This window comes from Mustela lutreola, chromosome 17 (genome assembly GCF_030435805.1).
Source record: "Mustela lutreola isolate mMusLut2 chromosome 17, mMusLut2.pri, whole genome shotgun sequence".
Taxonomy (NCBI): Eukaryota; Metazoa; Chordata; class Mammalia; order Carnivora; family Mustelidae; genus Mustela; species Mustela lutreola.
Genome location: NC_081306.1, coordinates 39,189,899 through 39,208,703, shown reverse-complemented (window position 1 = coordinate 39,208,703; position 18,805 = coordinate 39,189,899). Strand labels below are relative to the sequence as shown.

General features: G+C 57.5%; 2 protein-coding genes across 2 annotated transcripts in view; one reads left to right on the top strand and one right to left on the bottom strand.

The window, feature by feature from the left end:
- BAIAP2L1 (BAR/IMD domain containing adaptor protein 2 like 1) overlaps window positions 1-7,668 on the top strand; it is a 91,954-nt gene extending 84,286 nt beyond the window's left edge. Inside the window, exons 13-14 of the mRNA XM_059155423.1 lie at window positions 7,046-7,083; window positions 7,519-7,668. Of these exons, the coding sequence (XP_059011406.1) occupies window positions 7,046-7,083; window positions 7,519-7,594 (114 nt within the window). The 3' untranslated portion in view covers window positions 7,595-7,668. The remainder of the gene's footprint in view (window positions 1-7,045; window positions 7,084-7,518) is intronic.
- Window positions 7,669-9,428: 1,760 nt separating this feature from the next.
- BRI3 (brain protein I3) lies at window positions 9,429-18,503 on the bottom strand. The gene is made up of 3 exons (XM_059155424.1): window positions 18,161-18,503; window positions 17,506-17,608; window positions 9,429-9,841 (listed from the first exon to the last, which is right to left on the bottom strand). The coding sequence occupies exons 1-3, from the start codon at window positions 18,300-18,302 to the stop codon at window positions 9,709-9,711; spliced, it is 378 nt and encodes a 125-aa protein (XP_059011407.1). The 5' UTR covers window positions 18,303-18,503; the 3' UTR covers window positions 9,429-9,708.
- Window positions 18,504-18,805: the final 302 nt, after the last annotated feature.

Genomic DNA, 18,805 nt, shown 5'->3' with positions numbered 1-18,805 from the left:
CCACCTGGATCGGAGTCAGTTGTTACTGTTTTGTTTCTTTGCCAGTTTTGTTGGTTTTGTTAGAGCATTTCATCGGCGGTGGTGGCAAGTCCATCCAGAGGGACACACCTGTCAGAGGAGGGACGGAGGGAGGCCTCGGGCTCCTGGCAGACATCAGAGGGCATCTTGGAGGCAGGTATTTGAGCCAAGTTCTAAAGGTCTTCCTTTAGCTCTTGCTCTGACAAAACACAGAGCCTTCCAGATGTGTGTTTTGGAAACTGAGGTGGCTGGGTATGGTCCAGGGCCACAGCCAGAGAAGTGGTGGGGTGGATAGGCCAGGAGAGAAGCACACCGAGCCAGGAAGCGTGGGCTGCATGCTCTCCTTCCTCCGTCCTCCTGGGTGGTATCTGCAGGTGGTGGTGTCCTCGGGCTATGCCCTGGAGCCTTAAGATGGGGCAGGAGGCTGTGTGGTTGTCCAGGGAGAGTGCGTAGCGGGGTCATGATCAGTGGAGATGGGAAGGGGTGACACGTTAATTCAAGAGGTAAGGACCAACAGAGCCAGTGACCAGCTGGTGTAGCCTACTTGGGAGAAACCATTGTTCTCTCTTAACTCTGGAAGCAGTTCTGGTTTGTGCATGTTCATATATTTTAGAGCTGCTTTTTTTAAAATTTTGAGCTCCAGATTTTTGACATGCAAACTTTAAGAAAGGAAAACATTTTTGGGCAACCCTCTCAGGTCCCCACCCTCCTGGGAGCTTTGTACTATCATTCGATAAACTTTCCTTAAAAAGGGGGGGGGGGGGAGGAAGGAAGGAAATTCTTATCTGCACTTTAGTTACACATGTAACTACTAGAAAAACATTTGTTTGGGGGGTTCTGAATAATGCAAAATAATCAGGGCCCTATAAGGATGATCATGAAGTTACTTTATGGTTTTTTAAAGTACCTACAATTTGAAAGACCCGTCCTCTCACTTTTGGGGAAAAAAAGTAGTTTTCTTCCATGAGTGGAAGAAATTTCATTATTTGTCTACTGTATTAAACATAGAAGGAAGTGGCATTTGGTGAAAATTTTTTCTAAAATTCTAATACGGGAGCGACTCAGTTGATTAAGTGTCTTCCTTCAGCTCAGGTCATGATCTCAAGGTCCTGGGTGGAGCCCCGTGTCAGGCTCCTTGCTTAGTGGGGGCAGAGGGAGTCTGCTTCCCCCTCTCCCTCTGTGCTCTCTCAAATAAATAAAATCCATATAAATAAAATTTTTCTAAGAATCTAAAAAAAATAGAATTCTAATATAAATAAATTGATAAATTATCCCACTCTTGAGACAGAAATAAGGATGCTCTCCAATTAACAACATTTATTGGTAACCGTGCACTAGTAAACAGATAAATTTTTTTTTTTATCTCAAATGTCGTCATTTGCTGGATAAACACACGCTGAAAAGAAGTTTCCTTTAAATCCACCTTGCAGTCACAGCTGCGGGTCTAAGTTAAAGAGCAAAGTCCGAGTTTGTAAAAATTAAAATATCTAATCATGACACCTTCTTTAAAATAGCTTATTTAAAAGTAACATTCTTCCTGCTTATAAAAATAACCCAGGGAATTTTTGTTTTGCTCCAAAGTATCTGTAATTTCACTTCCAGGATGAGCACAGGTAGCACTACATTATATCTCCTTTAAGAAAACTATAGGTAAATTTATTTTCAATGTTTTACCCTCCCTTCCCAGCACCCGCACCCGGGAGAATCAGAGCATGTGCTCCTGTCCGAGAGCATCTGTGGGCGCCAGACGAGCCCCAGCACTGCCCGGCTGGTGTGTGATGCGATCGGGGCCGACCCAGCTTTCCAACTCCCAGGCTGGGAGGCCGGGGGAGACGGTGAGGCACAGACGGAGAGCAGCAGGCCCCAGAGGTCCTTGCCCGACGGGTCCCCCAGCTCTAAGACCTCAGCTGTCTGCTCCTCTGTGCCCCGCCCCCATCTGAACACTTGCTAAGACAAATGCCACTGTCCTCTTGTGCTGTTCCTGAGGCATCGAGAGGTTGCTTTTTTTGTCTTTGTGAGCTGGAGGATAATGGAAAACAGTTAATCAAGGTCACAAGATATACTGTTAATTGGCTTTTAAAAATCAGCAAAGGCCACAAGGTTCGAGGGCCTCCCTGAGCAAGGCACCCCCCGCTGTGGCTTCAGCGGCTCCCTCCCCCATCCCTCTTCAGGACAGTCACTGTTCCTTATCTGTAAGACCATAAAGAGGGTAATAACCCGAAAATAAGTACACAATGCTTCACAGATGCACAGTGAGATTAAAAGACTAATTTATATTCCACTTCTATCACGAACATGTTTTGAAGCAGTATTTCAAGATCCTCTACAAACTGCAGAAAACCCCACAACTCTGTTACGGAGGGCAGCCCGTGTGCCTCGCTGCGGACCCCGTTCTGTCAGAGGGGCTGCTGCCTCACTAGCTAGTCAGATCCGGGACTCCCAACAACAAAACTGAAACATGCAGGCCCGCCCCAGGGAAAGACGGAAGAACTGGTTTGCTCCAAAGAAATGACCTCAGGAGCAGGAGAAGCTCCAGTCGTCAGAACAGGCCTCCGGTCTCAGTAGCCTCTCGCAAGAGCAGCAGGAGGCACAGGGTCTAATCCTCCCGTATCAGGGCCTGGGCAAAGGCGATAAGTGGAGAATTTATGGCCAGACAGAAATGTCCCAGATCTGGGCTGCCCAGGACAGTAGCTGTTGAGCACTGGAAAAAGTGGCTACGCAACTAAGGAGTTTGTGTTTGTATTTCATTTTAATGCAAATAGCCATATGGGTAGTGGGGCACACCCACATTGGACAGTCGGGTATAGGGCGTCCAGAACAGAACGGTGTTCCGTGTAAAAGCCGCAGCTAGGAATGTGCTGGTTGGGAAGCATGGAGCGTGACTGCGGCCTGCCTGGTAGCCCCTGAGGGCTGGGCACACGGTCCTAGAATTTTGTATCTCAAAAGTCCTTCCGCCAAAGAGCTGATAATTTATTTTTCCTAAACTAAGATGTGTAAGCCAGCTAATGATGGTAGGGAAAGGTATGCTCTATGTCAGCCAAATGCTGGGATCCACGGCAGCTGGCAAAGCATCTTAATGCTTTTATACGTGTTTTTTGATGTACAGCCGTTCGTTAATGCCAGTTACGTGTAGGGTTTTGTTGAAGCACCAGGATCCTTCGGCTTAAGGACACCGAACACCCGGGCCTGGGAGCTACCTGCTGTAGAGGAGGGGGTGCTCCTGCACCCACCACCCCACAGTTCTGTGGCGGCCCCGGCATGTTCTGACATCCCCACTTCTCCCTGGGGGCTCGGGGGGGGAGGTCCCCAGGACCGAACTGTCGCCCCAGCAGAGTTGTTGCACATGGAGAACCGGGCTCTGAAACGCTCCTGGGAAACTCAGCCCCTCTCCACACACACTTGCTTCTCAGAGCGATCGCCGCCTGAGCGAGGGGCCCAGGGCGCGGCTTTGTCTGCACCTACTCTCCAGGGTGGGCACCTTGGTTTCAAAAGAGCCCTTGCCCCAGGGCGGTTGGCTCTTCCCTGTCTGGCCTTCAGTGTCCCCATTTGAGGAATAAGGGGTTGAACTAGTTCGGAGATGATGATTCAAGAGGTCCGTGCCGCCCGCAGCTGAGAACCAGCTGTCAGGGCTGCTGGTGGAGCCGTAAGAGCCGAGCTCCAGCAGCTTCAGCAGGAAGGGCACCGCCGGTTCCATGGGAGCGGCAGCCCAGGGAGCGTCGCTGCGGAGGCCGCCTCAGGGCCCTCTCATCACTGATCTTGGCTTCGGGTATGTGGGCTCCGCACTCAGCATTCTCGCTGGGCCACAGAGGTCCCTGTCTCACCTAAGTTCTACCTGTGGCCAGAAAATGGGCTACATTGCTGGGTGGTCTCAGCTGACCTGACCACCCAGAAGCTGGGACCAAGGAGTCCCCTTGAAGGCACATGGGCACGCGGGAGACACCCGAGCAGAAATCTGGATAGTGGGAGAGGGAGGGGGAGCGGACAGCCTGTGACAGTGCCCGCTCAAGGTGGACTCGGCTTTTAGGTTTTCTGGGGCAAAGAATCACAAGATGTGTCCCCTTTCTGCCTTTTCCTACTCGGCCATCAGCAGCTGGCTGTAGGCTGTTGCTGATCAGGCCTAAGGCCTTCACTGCCCTTACTGTCTTATGGGTATCCTGGTCCATGCTGATGACATGCCTCGCCCGTGTTGGGTCCTGGTTTCGTCACTCGATAGCCCCGTCTTGTTGAGGCGCTGGTTGCCTAGAGGGGACGCCTGGCAGTGCCTGCGAGCCGAGGGTTCTGGCTTTCTGTGAGCTGTGTAGTGCGGACTCCCAGCAGGGCCCGCGGGGGTGTGACTTCTTCTGCTTGTTGCCTGCGTGACCTTGGGGGACTCAGCTCTGCAGACACAGGCTCGCACGTGCTGTGTGCCCGGAGCTGCGCGTGTAGAGAAGGTGGCTCCCGGCCTGCAGAGCCCCGTCAGCCTGTGCGGAGAGGCCGAGGGCCCACAGCCGCCCTGTTGGGACGGGCCCAGTCCAGGGACCCAGGACAGAGGAAAAGACAGGATCGGGGAGTACAGAGACCAGGGACCCCAGGCCCCACAACACGGCCCAGGGGAGGCAGCACAAGGGATGGGGCCGTGTGGTCAGGTTTGAGGTGGGAAGATCCTGATCCTGATCCGAGCGGTGTGACATTTGCTCCCTGATGGGACGAGGGCCGTGCCACGTGGCCTGGAGGCACGCTTCACTGGCAGAAAAGGGAGCGGGAGGAGGGGCAGGTTTGGGGACAGCAGTCAGTTGTGACCACAGCAGTGGGCTCAGTGCAAGTGGGTTAAGGGAGAAATCTTTCTGAAAATGTCTGGGTTTTTTTTTTTTTTTTTAAGTAAACACTGAAGAATACCATATATGGAAGATGTGTGACTTCTCACAAAACAGCATGTAACCAGCACCAGATCAAGATGTTACCTGCCAGCTGCCTCCCCTGACACACACACACCGTCCCCTCCCCCAGTCCAGACTGGCCCATCTGGTGTGGTCCTCCCCCGAACCCCCCGTGCAGCGTGCCCTCGCGGCGCTCCGTTGTCGTGAGGCGTTCATGGGAGGAAAGGCAGTCGTCGCTTCTGCTGACAGATGTTTAGGCGGTTCTGAAGGGACCGCTCCGAGTGTCCTGGCTGGGGCTGGGGGTGGGGCCCGGCCCGTGTGCACGCGTGCTGCTGGGACCAGGGCGCGGGGATCACACCGGTCCCGGGTTTGCCCCAGCACTGAATGGCTCCAGGCTGTCCTGAGTGCCTCTCGCCGTTCTCCCTCAAGTAGCTGCTGCTTCTTGCACTTGATTTTTATGACGCCTCTCTGCCGCCGTGTGTGTTTCTCAAATGTCTAGGCCAAGTACTCAGGCGGCAGAGCTCGTGAAAATGTAGCCAACCTCGCTGTACCGTTGAGGTGGGCCCGTCGCGGCACAGCAGGCCTTCCTGCTGTCAGTCTTCCCCCGGAGGGCTGCTTGTGGGTCCTCAGGGAGAGCTGTGTGTCTGGTTTCCAGTTCAGGGGGAAGAGCTTTCCTCGGACTTGCAGGTGCACCTGGCAGGGAAACTGTGCCGCCCCCAAGGAAAGGGAGGAAGAAGGTGGTTTGCAGTGAGACTGTCAGGGAGCAGGAGGGCTGCATGTCTCTGGGGCCAAGCACATGCCCCCTAGAGGCCACACCAGGGGAGTCTGGCGGGGCAGAAAGTGTGCTTTCCCGGCTGGGAGGCTGCAGGCGGCCCCTTCCCAGTGGGATCTAGAGCCTCCCCTGCAGGGGGCTTTCTGCCCAAGGCCCTACACCGCTGCCGGTGTCTGTGCACGTGCAGCGCTGCAGGGCAGGCATCCTGGTGCTTTTTAAATAAACTATAAATTAGCCTGTAACCATCCTAAAGTATGAGCACTTCCCCTCTAATGACTTACTCTGACACCTGCTGGGGAAGGAAGAAACCACTTTGCAGCCATTTAAAGCCCTATTAGGACGTGCTGAGCGGGGCAGCTGCTTTGTGCGTCAGTGAAACGTGGACAGGGCTTCAGGGTGCCTCCTAATGCGGGGGCTCCCCGCTGGCATGACCCTGCTGGCCGCAGGGCTCAGAGTCACACTCTGAGGTCCTTGGAGGCACAGAGACAGCAGGCGCGGGTTGGAAGTGGCCCAGGTACCCACAGCCCCTACTCTACTTCGGGAGCCTGTATGGCCAGCACCCAAGAGGAGCATCCAGAAAGAGCACTGGCCTGGGCTTCTGCCACCAAGTATGGCCTTTGACCCCCAGGCTGCAGCAGGAGGTGGGAGGAGCTTTCAGGTCGACGACCCTGAGACCACAGGAGTCCCCTGAGCTTTCAGGCCTGTCAGGTCTGGCCCAGGGACCTGCTGCTCGGACGGTGTTACACTGCCCTCTCCTGGGCGCCATCTGGAGAATTAGCCCCACAAGCTCGGGCCAGTGATTTCTTGGAACAGCCAGAGCAGATTTAAAGCAAACCCGCAAGCTAACAGAGTGAAAGACAGAAGGTCCATACACACCCCTGGTCCCAGCCACACTGGGAGACCCCTAAATTCTGGCAGTTTCTGAAGGCAAAAACAGTGTTGCCATCATTCCATTTCCTCTCTGCCTTCTGGAACTTTCTACCAGATCTCTGGCTGCCTGTTGGCATCAGTCTGGGCACCAAAACCCAGCAAGGTCTTATTTTTACTGTCTTTTCACGGCATCATTCAGGATGAGGCTCCAAAAAACCCAACCGTGGTCACTACAGTCATGCGGCCGGAGTGCCACTGGTGAGGAGCCACACGTCCTGGCCCGAGTCTGAGTTCTTCCAGAGCTTGTGAGGGTCCCTCCTTGTCTTAGGTCTTCGGTTCCTGCCCTTATTCTTTACATGACTTTAGACACGGAGATGGTCTCAGATGGACAGAGACTGCAGGGCACTTTGTGGAACAGGCATCAGCCAGCTGTAGAGCCCCTTATGCTTGAGATGGCTTTACCTTCAGGTCTTGTGAAAAATGCCCCAGTTTCATGAGCCTTCCGTAAACTTCGTCTTTATCTTCACAGAACGATGCGAATGGGACAGCAAAGCCGCCTTTCCTCAGGTATGTTGAACTAAGTCCATGGAGGCCTTCAGTGAGCAGCCCAGGAGGCACGACCCTGAGGCGCCTCGGGCCTGGGCCGGGGGGGTCTAAGAGGGGTGCGGCCACCTTCTGCTCATCAGTCTGGGAAGGAGAGCCTGGGAGCTCTGCCGTCTTTGCCCGGGACCCGAAGGGGGACAGTGGGGAGGAAGCCTGGTCACGGGTGCGCTGGGCAGCTTAATCCAGACCCTGTCCTGGTGGCGCTCCCACCCCAGCACCTACAGCTCTGGAGAGCAGAACGGGTGGGTGGCAAGAGAGAAATGCTCGTGTTCACAAAACGTCCAGAATTTTATACAGAAGCCACAGAATTTCAGGAGGAGGACAGTAGTTCATAGCTCTTTTAAAATGAAATTTCCATCTCGTAGTATTTCTGCAGCCGTGTTTTTCCTCCCCTTGCAGCGGAGAAAACCCCTTTGCCACTGTGAAACTCCGACCGACGGTGACAAACGACCGCTCCGCGCCCATCATCCGATGAAGGCGGGCTCGAACGCCCGTTCCTCCGACGTGAAGTTCCCGCTTGGAGAATGACACCGGTCGGAGAATGACACCGGTCGGGAGAATGACACCGGTCGGATGCGCGCTGTAACTGTTATAAAGCTTCGCCACAGGGTGCCTGATTTTAACTGTATTCTACTTGAGCAAATCAACGCGTTCTCTCAGTTTAACATAGTTGGGTTGATACATTTGTCTTTAAGAAGATAAGTAATAATAGTCTAGTGATCAACTCAATCATTTAAAATACCTATTCTGTTCATCCAAAGGCAGTAAATTTGGTTCCAATCCTTACTGTATCATTTTTTAAATATTCTGATTTTTTTTTAAATAGCCAGAGTAAGGGATAGTCTGTGCTTTCATGACTGGCTTTCTGCATCCGAATGCAAAGGAGACCACAGTTTTATTTTATAAAGCATGTGCTCTTACCTAGCATTATGACGTTTATCTAAAAGAAATGTGTAAATTTGCATCTTAGCATGCAAATCATAACTGTAAGCAATATAAATTATGAGATTATATAAAAAGCTTTTAACTTAAAAAATTTAAATTGTTTAATCAAATGTAGAGCTATGTAGATGGAGGAATCCCCAAGCTGCCCTCGATTTAGACGTAGCTGTAGAGCACACAGACGTCTCGCCTGCTCCTGTCACAGCCATGACGTTTAGTGCTCCTGCACCTCCGGAGCTACTGGGCTCGGCAGGTCGGAGTTACGGACTGGACTGACCAGTGACCACACACCAGGCCCTGCTGCACTTGGGCCTGACCCACGTGCAGGTGAGGGCCTGCTGTGAGTAAGTGTCCCCACGGCGCCAACGGCCCGAAGTTGCCTCCGTCGCTAGTGAGCTCGGAAACATCCTGGGGTCCCAGTTTCTCCATTTCTGAATCGTTCTGACCCCTGCCCCTCCGAAGAGCACACGGGAAGCCAGAAGCCCAAGTGCCTCTGGCTGCGAGGGGAAGGTCTGCTTTCCGTCTGAGACCTGCCATCGTGCCCTCTGAATTGGGAAGTCGCGCCCGTGGCCACCTTCACCTCTGGCCAGAGACCGGCACCGGTTCGGAGGAGGGCGCAGCGCGCCGTGCCGCCAGCCCCTGCCCTGTGCTGGCGCCGGGAGGGCCTCGTTTATCATAGCAACTTGGCTCTCGCCATAAATCCAACCGTTTTCTATAAGCTTCAAAGTGGTCACAGTCAAATGCAGGTAAACCAGTGGAAGCGTGTGACAGTTCACGTTCTTGGTCCTGGCCTGCCTGCCCGGTGAACCCGGCTACCCCACCCAGGGCCGAGTTCTGTGGGCAAACGCCCATCCTGAGCGAAGACACGCCAGCCGGTCCAGTAAAGACAAGACAGAACGACATCTTCTCCCACCATCTGAGTAAGAGGAGGGTTCATGGAAACGCAGCATTCTCTGGTGGGGGTGAGGCCGCCCCGACCTCCAGGGCTCTGCTCTTTGGGATCCTCCGGCTGTGTTATGGAGATTCTCAGGCGCCTGCGTCTCAGCCCTCACAGAATGGGGGGGGGGGGTGGGTGTGCAGGGCACTCACCTGCCTCACCGAGGAGTGGGGCTTCTTAGGTCCTGGCACAGAGGTGCGCGCTCTATAAATGTCAAGGTATTATGTTTTATTGTATTAATAAAATTTGGAAAGCACACTCATGAGCTGTCTTCAGAGGACTAGATCAACATCTGCCAGGAGTTGGACAACGCTGAAGCCAGGCGACAGGTATGTTATTCTAGTCTGTTTGGCTACAGGAAATTTCAAACATGTACACAAGTTTATACAGTAGCGGTGTGTGCACACTGAAAAAGCAGAACCAAGTAAACAATGGTATGAATTTCATTTATTTAAAACAGTATTTCTCACCTTCCTCAAATTGAAGACTGCAAAAAATAAAAGCAGTGCTTGAGCTGTCATTCACCCCGGAGCAGTGCTGCTGTGTCCCCACGCTGTGACCCCTGCGCCCCCGAAACCGCAGCTCACGCCATCTATCTCACCTCGCTTTACAAAACAGTCCTGAAAGCTTAATCAAATAAAGCTACTGTACATGACATTTACATTAGAAAAAGACAGCTGGATGTAGGAAAGCCAGGTGTGGTGTTCCCTTTAAGTGAAGTTTGCTCCACAGTTAGGGCATCTTCGCTTCCTCAAGGCAAAACAGCAGATGAACCCAAATGGGAATAAGATGATGGCCAAGAAGATGCCCAGGAAGGTGAAGGAGTCCTCCAGAACCCCGACTCTGTGGAGAGAGGAGAGGGGCACTCACGTCAGGGCGCTGGGCAGAGCCACACCTAGGGAGGCCCTTCTGTCCTCGGCCCCCCACACAAGAGGGGACAGAGACCGTGAGCACGTGTGGCCCCAGTGCCTCAGTGACCGTGTCCCCAGCCGTCTTTGCCCCCAGCAACTAACCCACCCAGCTGTCACGCGCGCAGGTCACGCAGGAGGCGGCCCGCGACTGCTCCCCACCGCTACTCCAGAATCCACTGAAGGGAGGGGGGAGTTACCGGAAGGAATCCTCACATCTTGACAAGAAAATTCACTTTCCATGTTACCTACCATGGTATCTCCTCCGTTACAAAAGGGAACAAGAAGCAAATGCTAGTTTCTGTAAAAATCCTAGATCAAGAAGTTAGACCAAGAAAACGGAATCATTTTAGGGTATTTTTCCCCCACTGTTGAAAAATTTCATTCTTCCATCCTCTAGAGGGAAATTCGAAAAACTGGTATTAGAATTCTGTTTGGGGGAAAGGTACCATAGATTTTAGTGAAGGATTAAAATCAGCCATATTTACAAGGTCTCTAAGAAAACCACTTATCTTGAGAAATTTAATCTCCCATTTCTTCTTCACAAAGTCAAGTTTACCTTCAGTGTGCACCACACACATGCCCAGGGGCTGTCACCCCAACCCTGTGCTAGGACTGTAGGTTCAGTGACCTGAGTCACCGCTCCCATTCCAGGGTCACTTTCAGAGGCCCCAAAGGTGGGAAGTAGGAGCCATATGCTCAGCTCTGTGACTGCTTCTTACTTCTAGAAAGTTCTGGACAGCTGAAATTAAAATAACAGCCAGCTCAGCCCTAATGAACAATGCCTCACATTCCAGAGAACCAAGTTCCTCCCTAGGCAGCCAGAGACCCCTCCAGTCATCCACCACTCTGTGAGCAAAGAGCCCTTGTGAACAAGGCACTTCACCAGAATTCACCAGAACAAACATGCCAAATCCCCCAGGGCTGACAGGAGGTAGACCAGTAAGCAGACAGACTTGACCCCCCCACCCCCACCCCACTCCCTGCTGCCCTCCCGGAGCCCCCGGCCTGCATGGGGCGGAAGCCTCTCCCTCGGCCCACACCTCCGCTCCTTTGTCTTCAAATGCTGCTGAGGACCTCCTGTGCCCACAAGGCTTTGGGAGCAGCTGCTCCTCCTCTTGCCACCTTGTGCGCAGAGAAAGAAGGTTCAGCTTAACAGAAGGTCAAGTGTCAAGGTGAAACGCCACCAGACAGCTTCCTCCACTCCAAATGCCAAACCTGCCCCCGCCCCTTCGGAGCAGTTTCCTGCCCACAGCAGTGGCGACCCCGCTGGGCCAGGGCTCCAGCCCACACCCCCTGCCCTGCCGAGCAGGCGCCAGGCCAAGAGTCACGAGAAACAAACTAGACTGAGGAAGCCTGGCTGGCAGCATCTTAAGACAAAGACACTCGATGCCCACTTCCTGTCCTACCCACTCAGGAAGGAGCTGCCTAGAACGTCTACAAGGGACAGGACCCTGTAGCACCGCTAACCAATGGGCTCGTCCTGAAACCCCAGTTTCCCCAGTAAGCTCTGCAGAAAAGAAAAGAAGGTTTTTTTAGTTAATTTGAGGAAACTCCCTACCCCCCGCCCATCCTGGAGTCACAGTGCAGGAGTCCGAGAAACCCCGAGGTAAAGACCCTGTCGCACTGCCCCAGCGGGCGCTTCCCACGCTGGCCTGTGTGTGGACGGTCGGGCCGCAGGCAAGGCTGGGCGGAGGGGCAGCTGATCAGGCCTGAGTTTCCGTCCGCACAGTTGTCTGTTCTCGTCTATGCTGCTACACAAGTCTTGCAACTGGAGTCCTCCAAGGACTGCCAAGGTCGCCAGGTCCCCACACTGTTCTCTGCCCCTGGTGGCTGTCCCTGTCCCTGGGAGCCAGACTCAACGGTGCAGACCCCACTTCACACCTGCCCCACCTGAAAAGACGCCAGCGGCCTTGCTGCCCGGGACTGAGGCTTCAGGGAGGTCCTGGGCCACACACGGGGACAGGAATGCACCTGCTCTGTCCACCGTCCTCGCCAACAGCTCCTGCAACTGTGGAAGCTAATCAAGCCACTTTCCCAGCAGCTGGAGGTGGCCTGGGACCGCACCCACCCCTAGCTTTGGTACCACCCAGGACCCCCGTCCGCCTCTCTCTCGGCCTCTTAAGTTCCACCCGCAGCCGAAATCCCAAGAATCCCACCAGCTCACACCAGTTAGGATGCCCAAGGAGAAAGCGGAGGGCAGCAATGAACCAGGCCTCACAGCTGGGTCACAAGCACCAACTGAGAACCTTCCAGAGCAGCCTGCGCTCTGTAGGAGTGTGGAAGAGGCCTTGCCCTCCAGGGGCGAGTGAGGCCCAAGGACAGGGACTACCTGGCCGAGCACCTACCGAGGCTGGACAACTCCACATCAGCCCACTTGAGAATCGAAGTTGTTAGCAAAACCTAGAACCCAGCGCGACGGCTCGAAGCTCCAAATGCCTGGGAGGAGGCCAGGCCCACGGCGTGTCCTGCTGTCCTCCAACCCTCCGCACCCAGAGCCGTCTCCCCGCAGTGGAGGGGCGGCGCGGGCAGGAGCTATGGGTGCGGCCTAGCGCGCCTCCCTACACGGGGCGCCCGTCGGGGCGCAGGCGGCTGTCGGGCCACTTATCCCCCGCGTCTCCGAGACCGGGCTCTCCGCCGCCCGCAATGGAGGAAACGCAGGGGGCACGGGCACCCCCAGGCCCTCGCTGCCCGTGAGGCCAGGGACCGGCCCTGCCCGAGCACTAAGCTTCCCAGCAGCAGAGCAGTGGCTAACGTGGGCCAACGAGGGCCCCCGCTCCTCTGTCCTCCCTGAGGGGCCCTGTCAGACGCAGACGGGGGCGCCCTCCCCCGGCCCACCTGCCCGGGCCAGAGCCCTAGGCTCACCCCGTCCGCCTTCCCCACACTCTAAACACGGCCTGGCCACAGGTCTCTGGGAAGAGCAAGGGCCTGTCCCCTCCAGCAAGTCCGCGACCAAACCACCTTCCACGGGTAACGACCCGAACCCGACACACTTTCAAGCCAGCGGGAGCCTCCAAGCATGGGGTCAGCCCTCAGGTACCACACTTGCCACCCAGGAGTCCACACACCTCTTCCACACGATAGAAAACCCTGGAAGAACTTCACTATAGCTTTGTAGCGAACACGCCTGGCAGCCACCTGTGACCTGAACTACCTCAAGGCCATTTACGGTCATAATTCATCCTCTTCATGTGAATATTCACGTCTTGTTGCAAAAATAATGTTCTCACCATGGGTACTGCCCCCAACCTCAATAACCATGCTGGCGTACTTAAAGTTTTTAAAGATCCAGAATCTTCTGAGTAGAGAAACGCAATCTGATCTCTGGGCCACTTTTGATGGAGCAAGACTTCAGGTGGCAGAACAAACCTGTCCCCAGTGCCTGTCCCCATGAGGCACCCCAGAAGGGAAGGGAGGTCCCAGGACAACCCTGACCCAGACTGCCTCCTGCAAACGGGGTCACACACTCTTTCTCTCCGACCACCCCCACTCCTGCCCCGAAAAGCCCGGGTCAGTTCAGAACGAGCTTCACCTCTCCACTGGCTCGGAACCCAAACCGACTGAGCAAGCCGCCCCCGCCGAGGCTGGAGGCCCGCCCCGCTCTTGAGCAATAGACTGGGGTGGGGGGGGGGGGGGCGGTCAGGGAAGGATGTGGAAGCTGGAGAAACTGGGAACTGACAAATTCTGAAAACGCTTCTTTAAACTCCCAACTCTGACCCTACCAAGAAAGCGGCCGCTTGCCGTCTGACCGGGGCGGGCCTGGGCAAGGTTCTCCGCGAGCAGAGGACGGGGCTCCCGCCTCCCGAGGGACAGCAGACCGGCCCAGAGAAGTCGAGGGGACTGAGTGCCGAGCGGCCCCGGGACCGGCCATCGGCCACCAGCAGACCCCGCAGTCCCCAGGCCGCCTCCGTATTCCTCACGGCAACCGCGCCCCAGAGCCCCGCGGCCTTTGGGGCCACAAGTCCAGCAGCCCCCGCTCGGCCTGGCTGCTCAGGACACAGGCCCGATGCAGCCCAGGAGCAATCCCAGACCGGCCCTCCCGGGAAGCCCAAGTCTCCTCAGGGAAGAGAAAGCAGAGACTTCATCCCAGCGGCCTTCAGCCCGGAGCAGAGGTTCGGGGACCAGATGCCCAAAGCACACAGCCCACCGCAGACCTCACCCCGCCTGGAGGCGCCCTGTCTGGCCCTCTGCTGTCCCACAGCCTCCACTACTTACAGGCCTCCCGGAGCCGAAGCGCCCAGGGCGGGTGCCCGGGGGAGGGCGGCCCGCAGGAGGTGCTGCGGAGCACCCCAGCCCAGGCCTGCACCCACAGAGGCCCCGGCACTCGCGAGCTGCGCACCCTGGCCAGCACCAGCCAGGGCACGAGTCCCAGGCGGAGCACTGCTGCCCTGTCAGGCTGGGGAGAACCCACAAGCCGGAGGCCGTGGGCAGGGCCCATCCTAGCAGCCTGTTTTCCAGGCAGCCCAGGCCCAGCCCACTCCTCAGGGCAAGGCCAAGGCCAGAACTAGATGCCCCACGAGCTGGGGCCTCCCCAGCCCCCGCCTGCGGCCTACTATCAGACACCCCAGGTTCTGTCACAGACACCTTCCTCTCAGGACCCCTCCACACACCCCACCCTGTCCCCCCATGCCCTGGATGTACCCTCAGCCTGCCTCTGCCCCCGACCAGGGCTCTTCCAGGGTCGCCAGCCCCCTCCCCCGCTGACACCCTGGGACCTGACCGCTCGGGCTTCTGGGTAAGCATCCGACCCTGACAGCTGTTCCTTGAGCCTCTCTTGGCTTCCAAGGCCCCACTCATTTCTGGATCTCCTCACACCCCTCCAGTTACCCCCAAAACTAAATGCCCAGAGACACCCGGCCGGCTCGGTGCCTGCTGCTTTACACACGCTCTGGCCTTTGACCCATGCTGCCCACTGAGCCTTCCCGACAGGCTGCCCCGCACAGCCCAGGGTGAACCCAGCTAGACCTGGGCTCCCAGACTCCGGGGGTGCCACCTCCCCTCCTCCTGCATCAAGGGACAGCCCAGGCCCCCCAGGGGAGGATCGGCTGCAGAGAGGCCGGGGCCCGGCCAAAGCCCTGGCTGGGCAAGACGGCGCGAGTCCGGACAGACGGGGGTGAAACGAGACGCGCGTGCCCCCGCCAGGCTCCAAGGCAAAGCGTTCTCGGAGCCCACTAAAAAGGGAAGATGGGGTCAAGCTGCTTAAGATGATGGCCAAGCTGACAAGTGACACAGGCCTCTTATGCCAAGCCTCACTCAGAAGGAATCACAGACGTGTGACTTGGGCAAATCCCTGCCAAGCTACCAGGGAGGGAAGGGGACACAGCCTGGCGGCTTGGATGGAAAGGGAGACAGCGCGGTCACATGACAAGGGGCCTGTCTCCCAAGCCCAGATGCCAGACAGTGGCCTCACTGGGCTGTGCCCCAGGGGACACCTCTCCACTCTCCCCATAGGGGAGCCACCCCAGGGCCATGGACCCACTCCCCAACCACAGGAAAGCTTCCTTAGGAAGCACCCGGCCTCCCCCCGCTTCCTACTGCCCATCCGCCTGCTGCCGAGGAAGCTGGCCCCACACCCCACCACTGCAAAGGCAGAGAAAGGCCTCCCGGAGCCAAGGGGCCACCCGCTCTCCAGCAGCAGAGGGCACGGCGGGCAGCGGGCGGGAACACTCGAGCCGAAGCACCCAAGTGCTGGGGGGCGGGGCCTTATTGACAGTCCACAGACTGGAGGGATGCCGGGGACAGGCCAAGAGGGAATCAGAGCCTTTGGCCCCAACTCAGTCCCCAAACTTGCTCTCAGAACTCCTCCTCCCTCCTCCCCCCCAGAGACAGACAGGATAGTGATCCCGACGCGAAAAAACCCATCCCCGCTGCGGGTGCCGCACACCTCAGCCTTCAGGAAGCTGACCTTGATCCAGATTCTGCAGGACTAGGACTCTGGGACCCCAGTCAGCAGAAGCCACAGGCCTCTGACTCTGGGGAACGGGAAGTAGCCGAGGAAAGCGCTCCCCACTCGGCAGCAGCCTCAGGGGCCTTACAGCTACTCTCACCCCAGACGCTTGGGCCAGGAAGGGCTTCACAGAGCACCCCAAGACACCCCCACTTCCCGGGGGGGAAAACAGAGCCGAGATCCGAATGCAGCGCCTGCAACAGGCTGGGCACCGGCTGGGATGTGCACTCAGCCACGGCATAGAGACACTGAGAGCCCAGCCAGACCGCTCTGCCCCAGACACCTTTCTGAGCCTCCTCCTAAACTGGGGAGTTCACTCCAAGATTCTCCCGCCCAAAAATAGGCCCTTGGAATCCTCCAGCTGGCCCGACTAGGGACTCTCACCACAGGACTGTGTACACAGCCAGGGCTCTGAGCACCCAACACCAGCCTCAAAGCCAAAGACAGGGAGTTTCCCATCACCCCCTTCTGCACACAGGCCCCCCTGAGTCCCAGTGGCTCTCTTCACAGGCGACCCGGCCCCAAGCCCTGCCCGGCCCAGCAGCATTCCTCCAGCTCTCGGGCCACGTCCCTTCTTGCCACGCTCGTGCCTTCAAATCCCAACAGCTGTGATGCCCCCAGGTGCCGACAGAGCATGGTGCCCACGAGGGTGCAAGTCATTTGTCTTTCCCCCAACCCCCTTCACGGTCCCCCAAAGCCGTATCAAAAGACACACCTGTCCTGAGTTTACAGATGAGGTCCCTGCCCCACAGGCCCCTGCTACTGGGCCCCCGGTTGGCTCTGGAGTCCAGCCCCCGACCCCCCATCTCTGTGCGGCCCTCCTTCTCCCACACAGTGACCCCTGTGACTCTGAAACCTTTAACTTCCCCCTTGACTCCACTCTGGGCCTTCCAGATACACCTTTGACGTTAAGTCTAAATGGAAACCAGCATTTCTCAATTTCACCTCGGAGACTTCAACTTCCTTCTGCCAGACAAGCTGAAGACCTGCACTCTTGCATCAGGCAAGCAAGGACCAAGTCTCAGCTGAATCTGAACCCTCACGACCCACACAGAACAAGCACGTAGCTAGCTGCAGTTCTCACACCATAAGGACAATTGTGAGACCCTGGAGGCTTTGGTTTGAGAATACGAAAAAGAGCTCCTGCCCCACACAAAGAAGCATGGTGTTTCCATCATCCTCCAGCTAACGGCCCAGCGTGGGTGTTGCTCCCCTGGCCTCCTGGACCTCCGGATCCCTGGACTCTCTGGCCATGTGAGTCAGGGCTCTCCTGCCAGGGCACTTCTAGCTGCCCTGCCAAGGAAAAGGAAACCTCCCCACCACCTTCAAGAATCAATTTTAGTGTATGTGCTGCCCAAGCAAGCACCACCTTCAAATATCAAATGCTGGTCCCAGAACCAGAAACACCAGGTGTTAACATTTCTGCATCCCACTCAATTGGGACTCACGGACCCCAAAACCACTCAACTCTGCAGGAAAGAAAACCCCTCCCTGATGACCCATGAAACAACGTTGACACCTAAGGACAAATGAACCCACTCTCTCCCACACCGCAGGTCAGCAGCTTGTCCCAAGACTGACCCACCTCCCAGCGAGTCTGCCTTCCTGAAGCTCTGGGGGCCAGCTCCCCCCCACCCCGGCCTGTGACATACCTGCAGACTGGGCAGCCTCCAACGACCACGATGGAATTGGCAGGGTACCTGGTGACATTTCGACTGTGGATGTTGTAGACCCTGGGGTGGTGGGTGGGAATCCCTGTGGGCAGGAAGGCACATGAGAACGGGGCAGGGAGGAAAACTGCTTAGTCTGAGGGCTACTTCTCCTGCCGTCCCCCCGCCCCGCACCCAAACTTATCCTTTCCAAAATCCAGACAACGGCCCGCCTCCACTAAGTGCCCGCTATGGGCTTTACCCGGGGCTAGTTTACAGACGGCACCTGGTTAACGAAGTTAATAGGAAACAAGGCCACGGCGCATCGCGGGATGGGCGGGCCCAGGGCTCGCGACCCCCAGGCCGGCAGAGGGCCCGAGAGCGGGCTCCCGGTGCGGGAGACTCACTCGCCCCACCTCCTCGCCGTCCCCACGAGCTCGGCGTTCGCGGCCCCTCTGCAGCGCCCGCATGGGCAAGCCCCCCCTCCCGGGCACGGCCGGGCCGCGCCCCCCGCCGCAGCGGCGTCCGGAGAAAAGTTGGTTTCGGGGTTAAAGGTCGCCACAGGTCCGGGCCCAAAGTTTGGTCCTAGGGCTGTGGACCCGGCGCCCAGCCCCGACCCCGGCCCTCCCCGACCCTCCCCGCCGGCCGCCGGGCGCACCTGTGACGAGGTAGGGGTAGGGCGGCGGCGGGGGCGCGGCGGGGATGGCGCCGTAGCCGTGCGGGCCGCACGCGAAGTCGCCCTGGCCGGCCTCCAGGTTGTAGGCGGGCGGCCGCTCCTGCAGCAGGGGCTTGTGGTCCATGGCGGGCGGCGCCCACCGCGCCCGGCCCGGCTCCCGCCCGGACTCTCGCAAAGACTCCCGCTCCCGCGCTGGCTCGGACTCGCGCGGACGCCCGGACCCGGCGGCGGGACCCGCTCCTCCGGGGCGGCGGCAGCGGCTGCGGGGCTGGGCCCCTCTCGGAGGCGGGCGCCGCGGGCTTCCCCTCCGCGCCTCCCCCCTGGCCAGTCACAAGACCCGGGTCACGTGGCGCGGCTCCCGGCGGGGGTGCGGCGCGGGGCGGGGCCGGAGCGGCGTCTTAAAGGGGCCGCGCCCGCCCCTGGTCACCCTGTCGGACACTTGTCGGCCTTGACCTCGCGCTCTTCCCCGCCCCCCCTCCACGGCCCAGAGACCGCCGCCCGAGGGGAGACTCCGCGCCACAAACACGAATGCAAAGGAGATTTCGCACTGGGGTCGCAACCTCTTTGGCCCGTGGACTCCGCCCCTTCCAGCGCCTGGGCCCGCTCCACCCATCTCCGAGTGAAGAC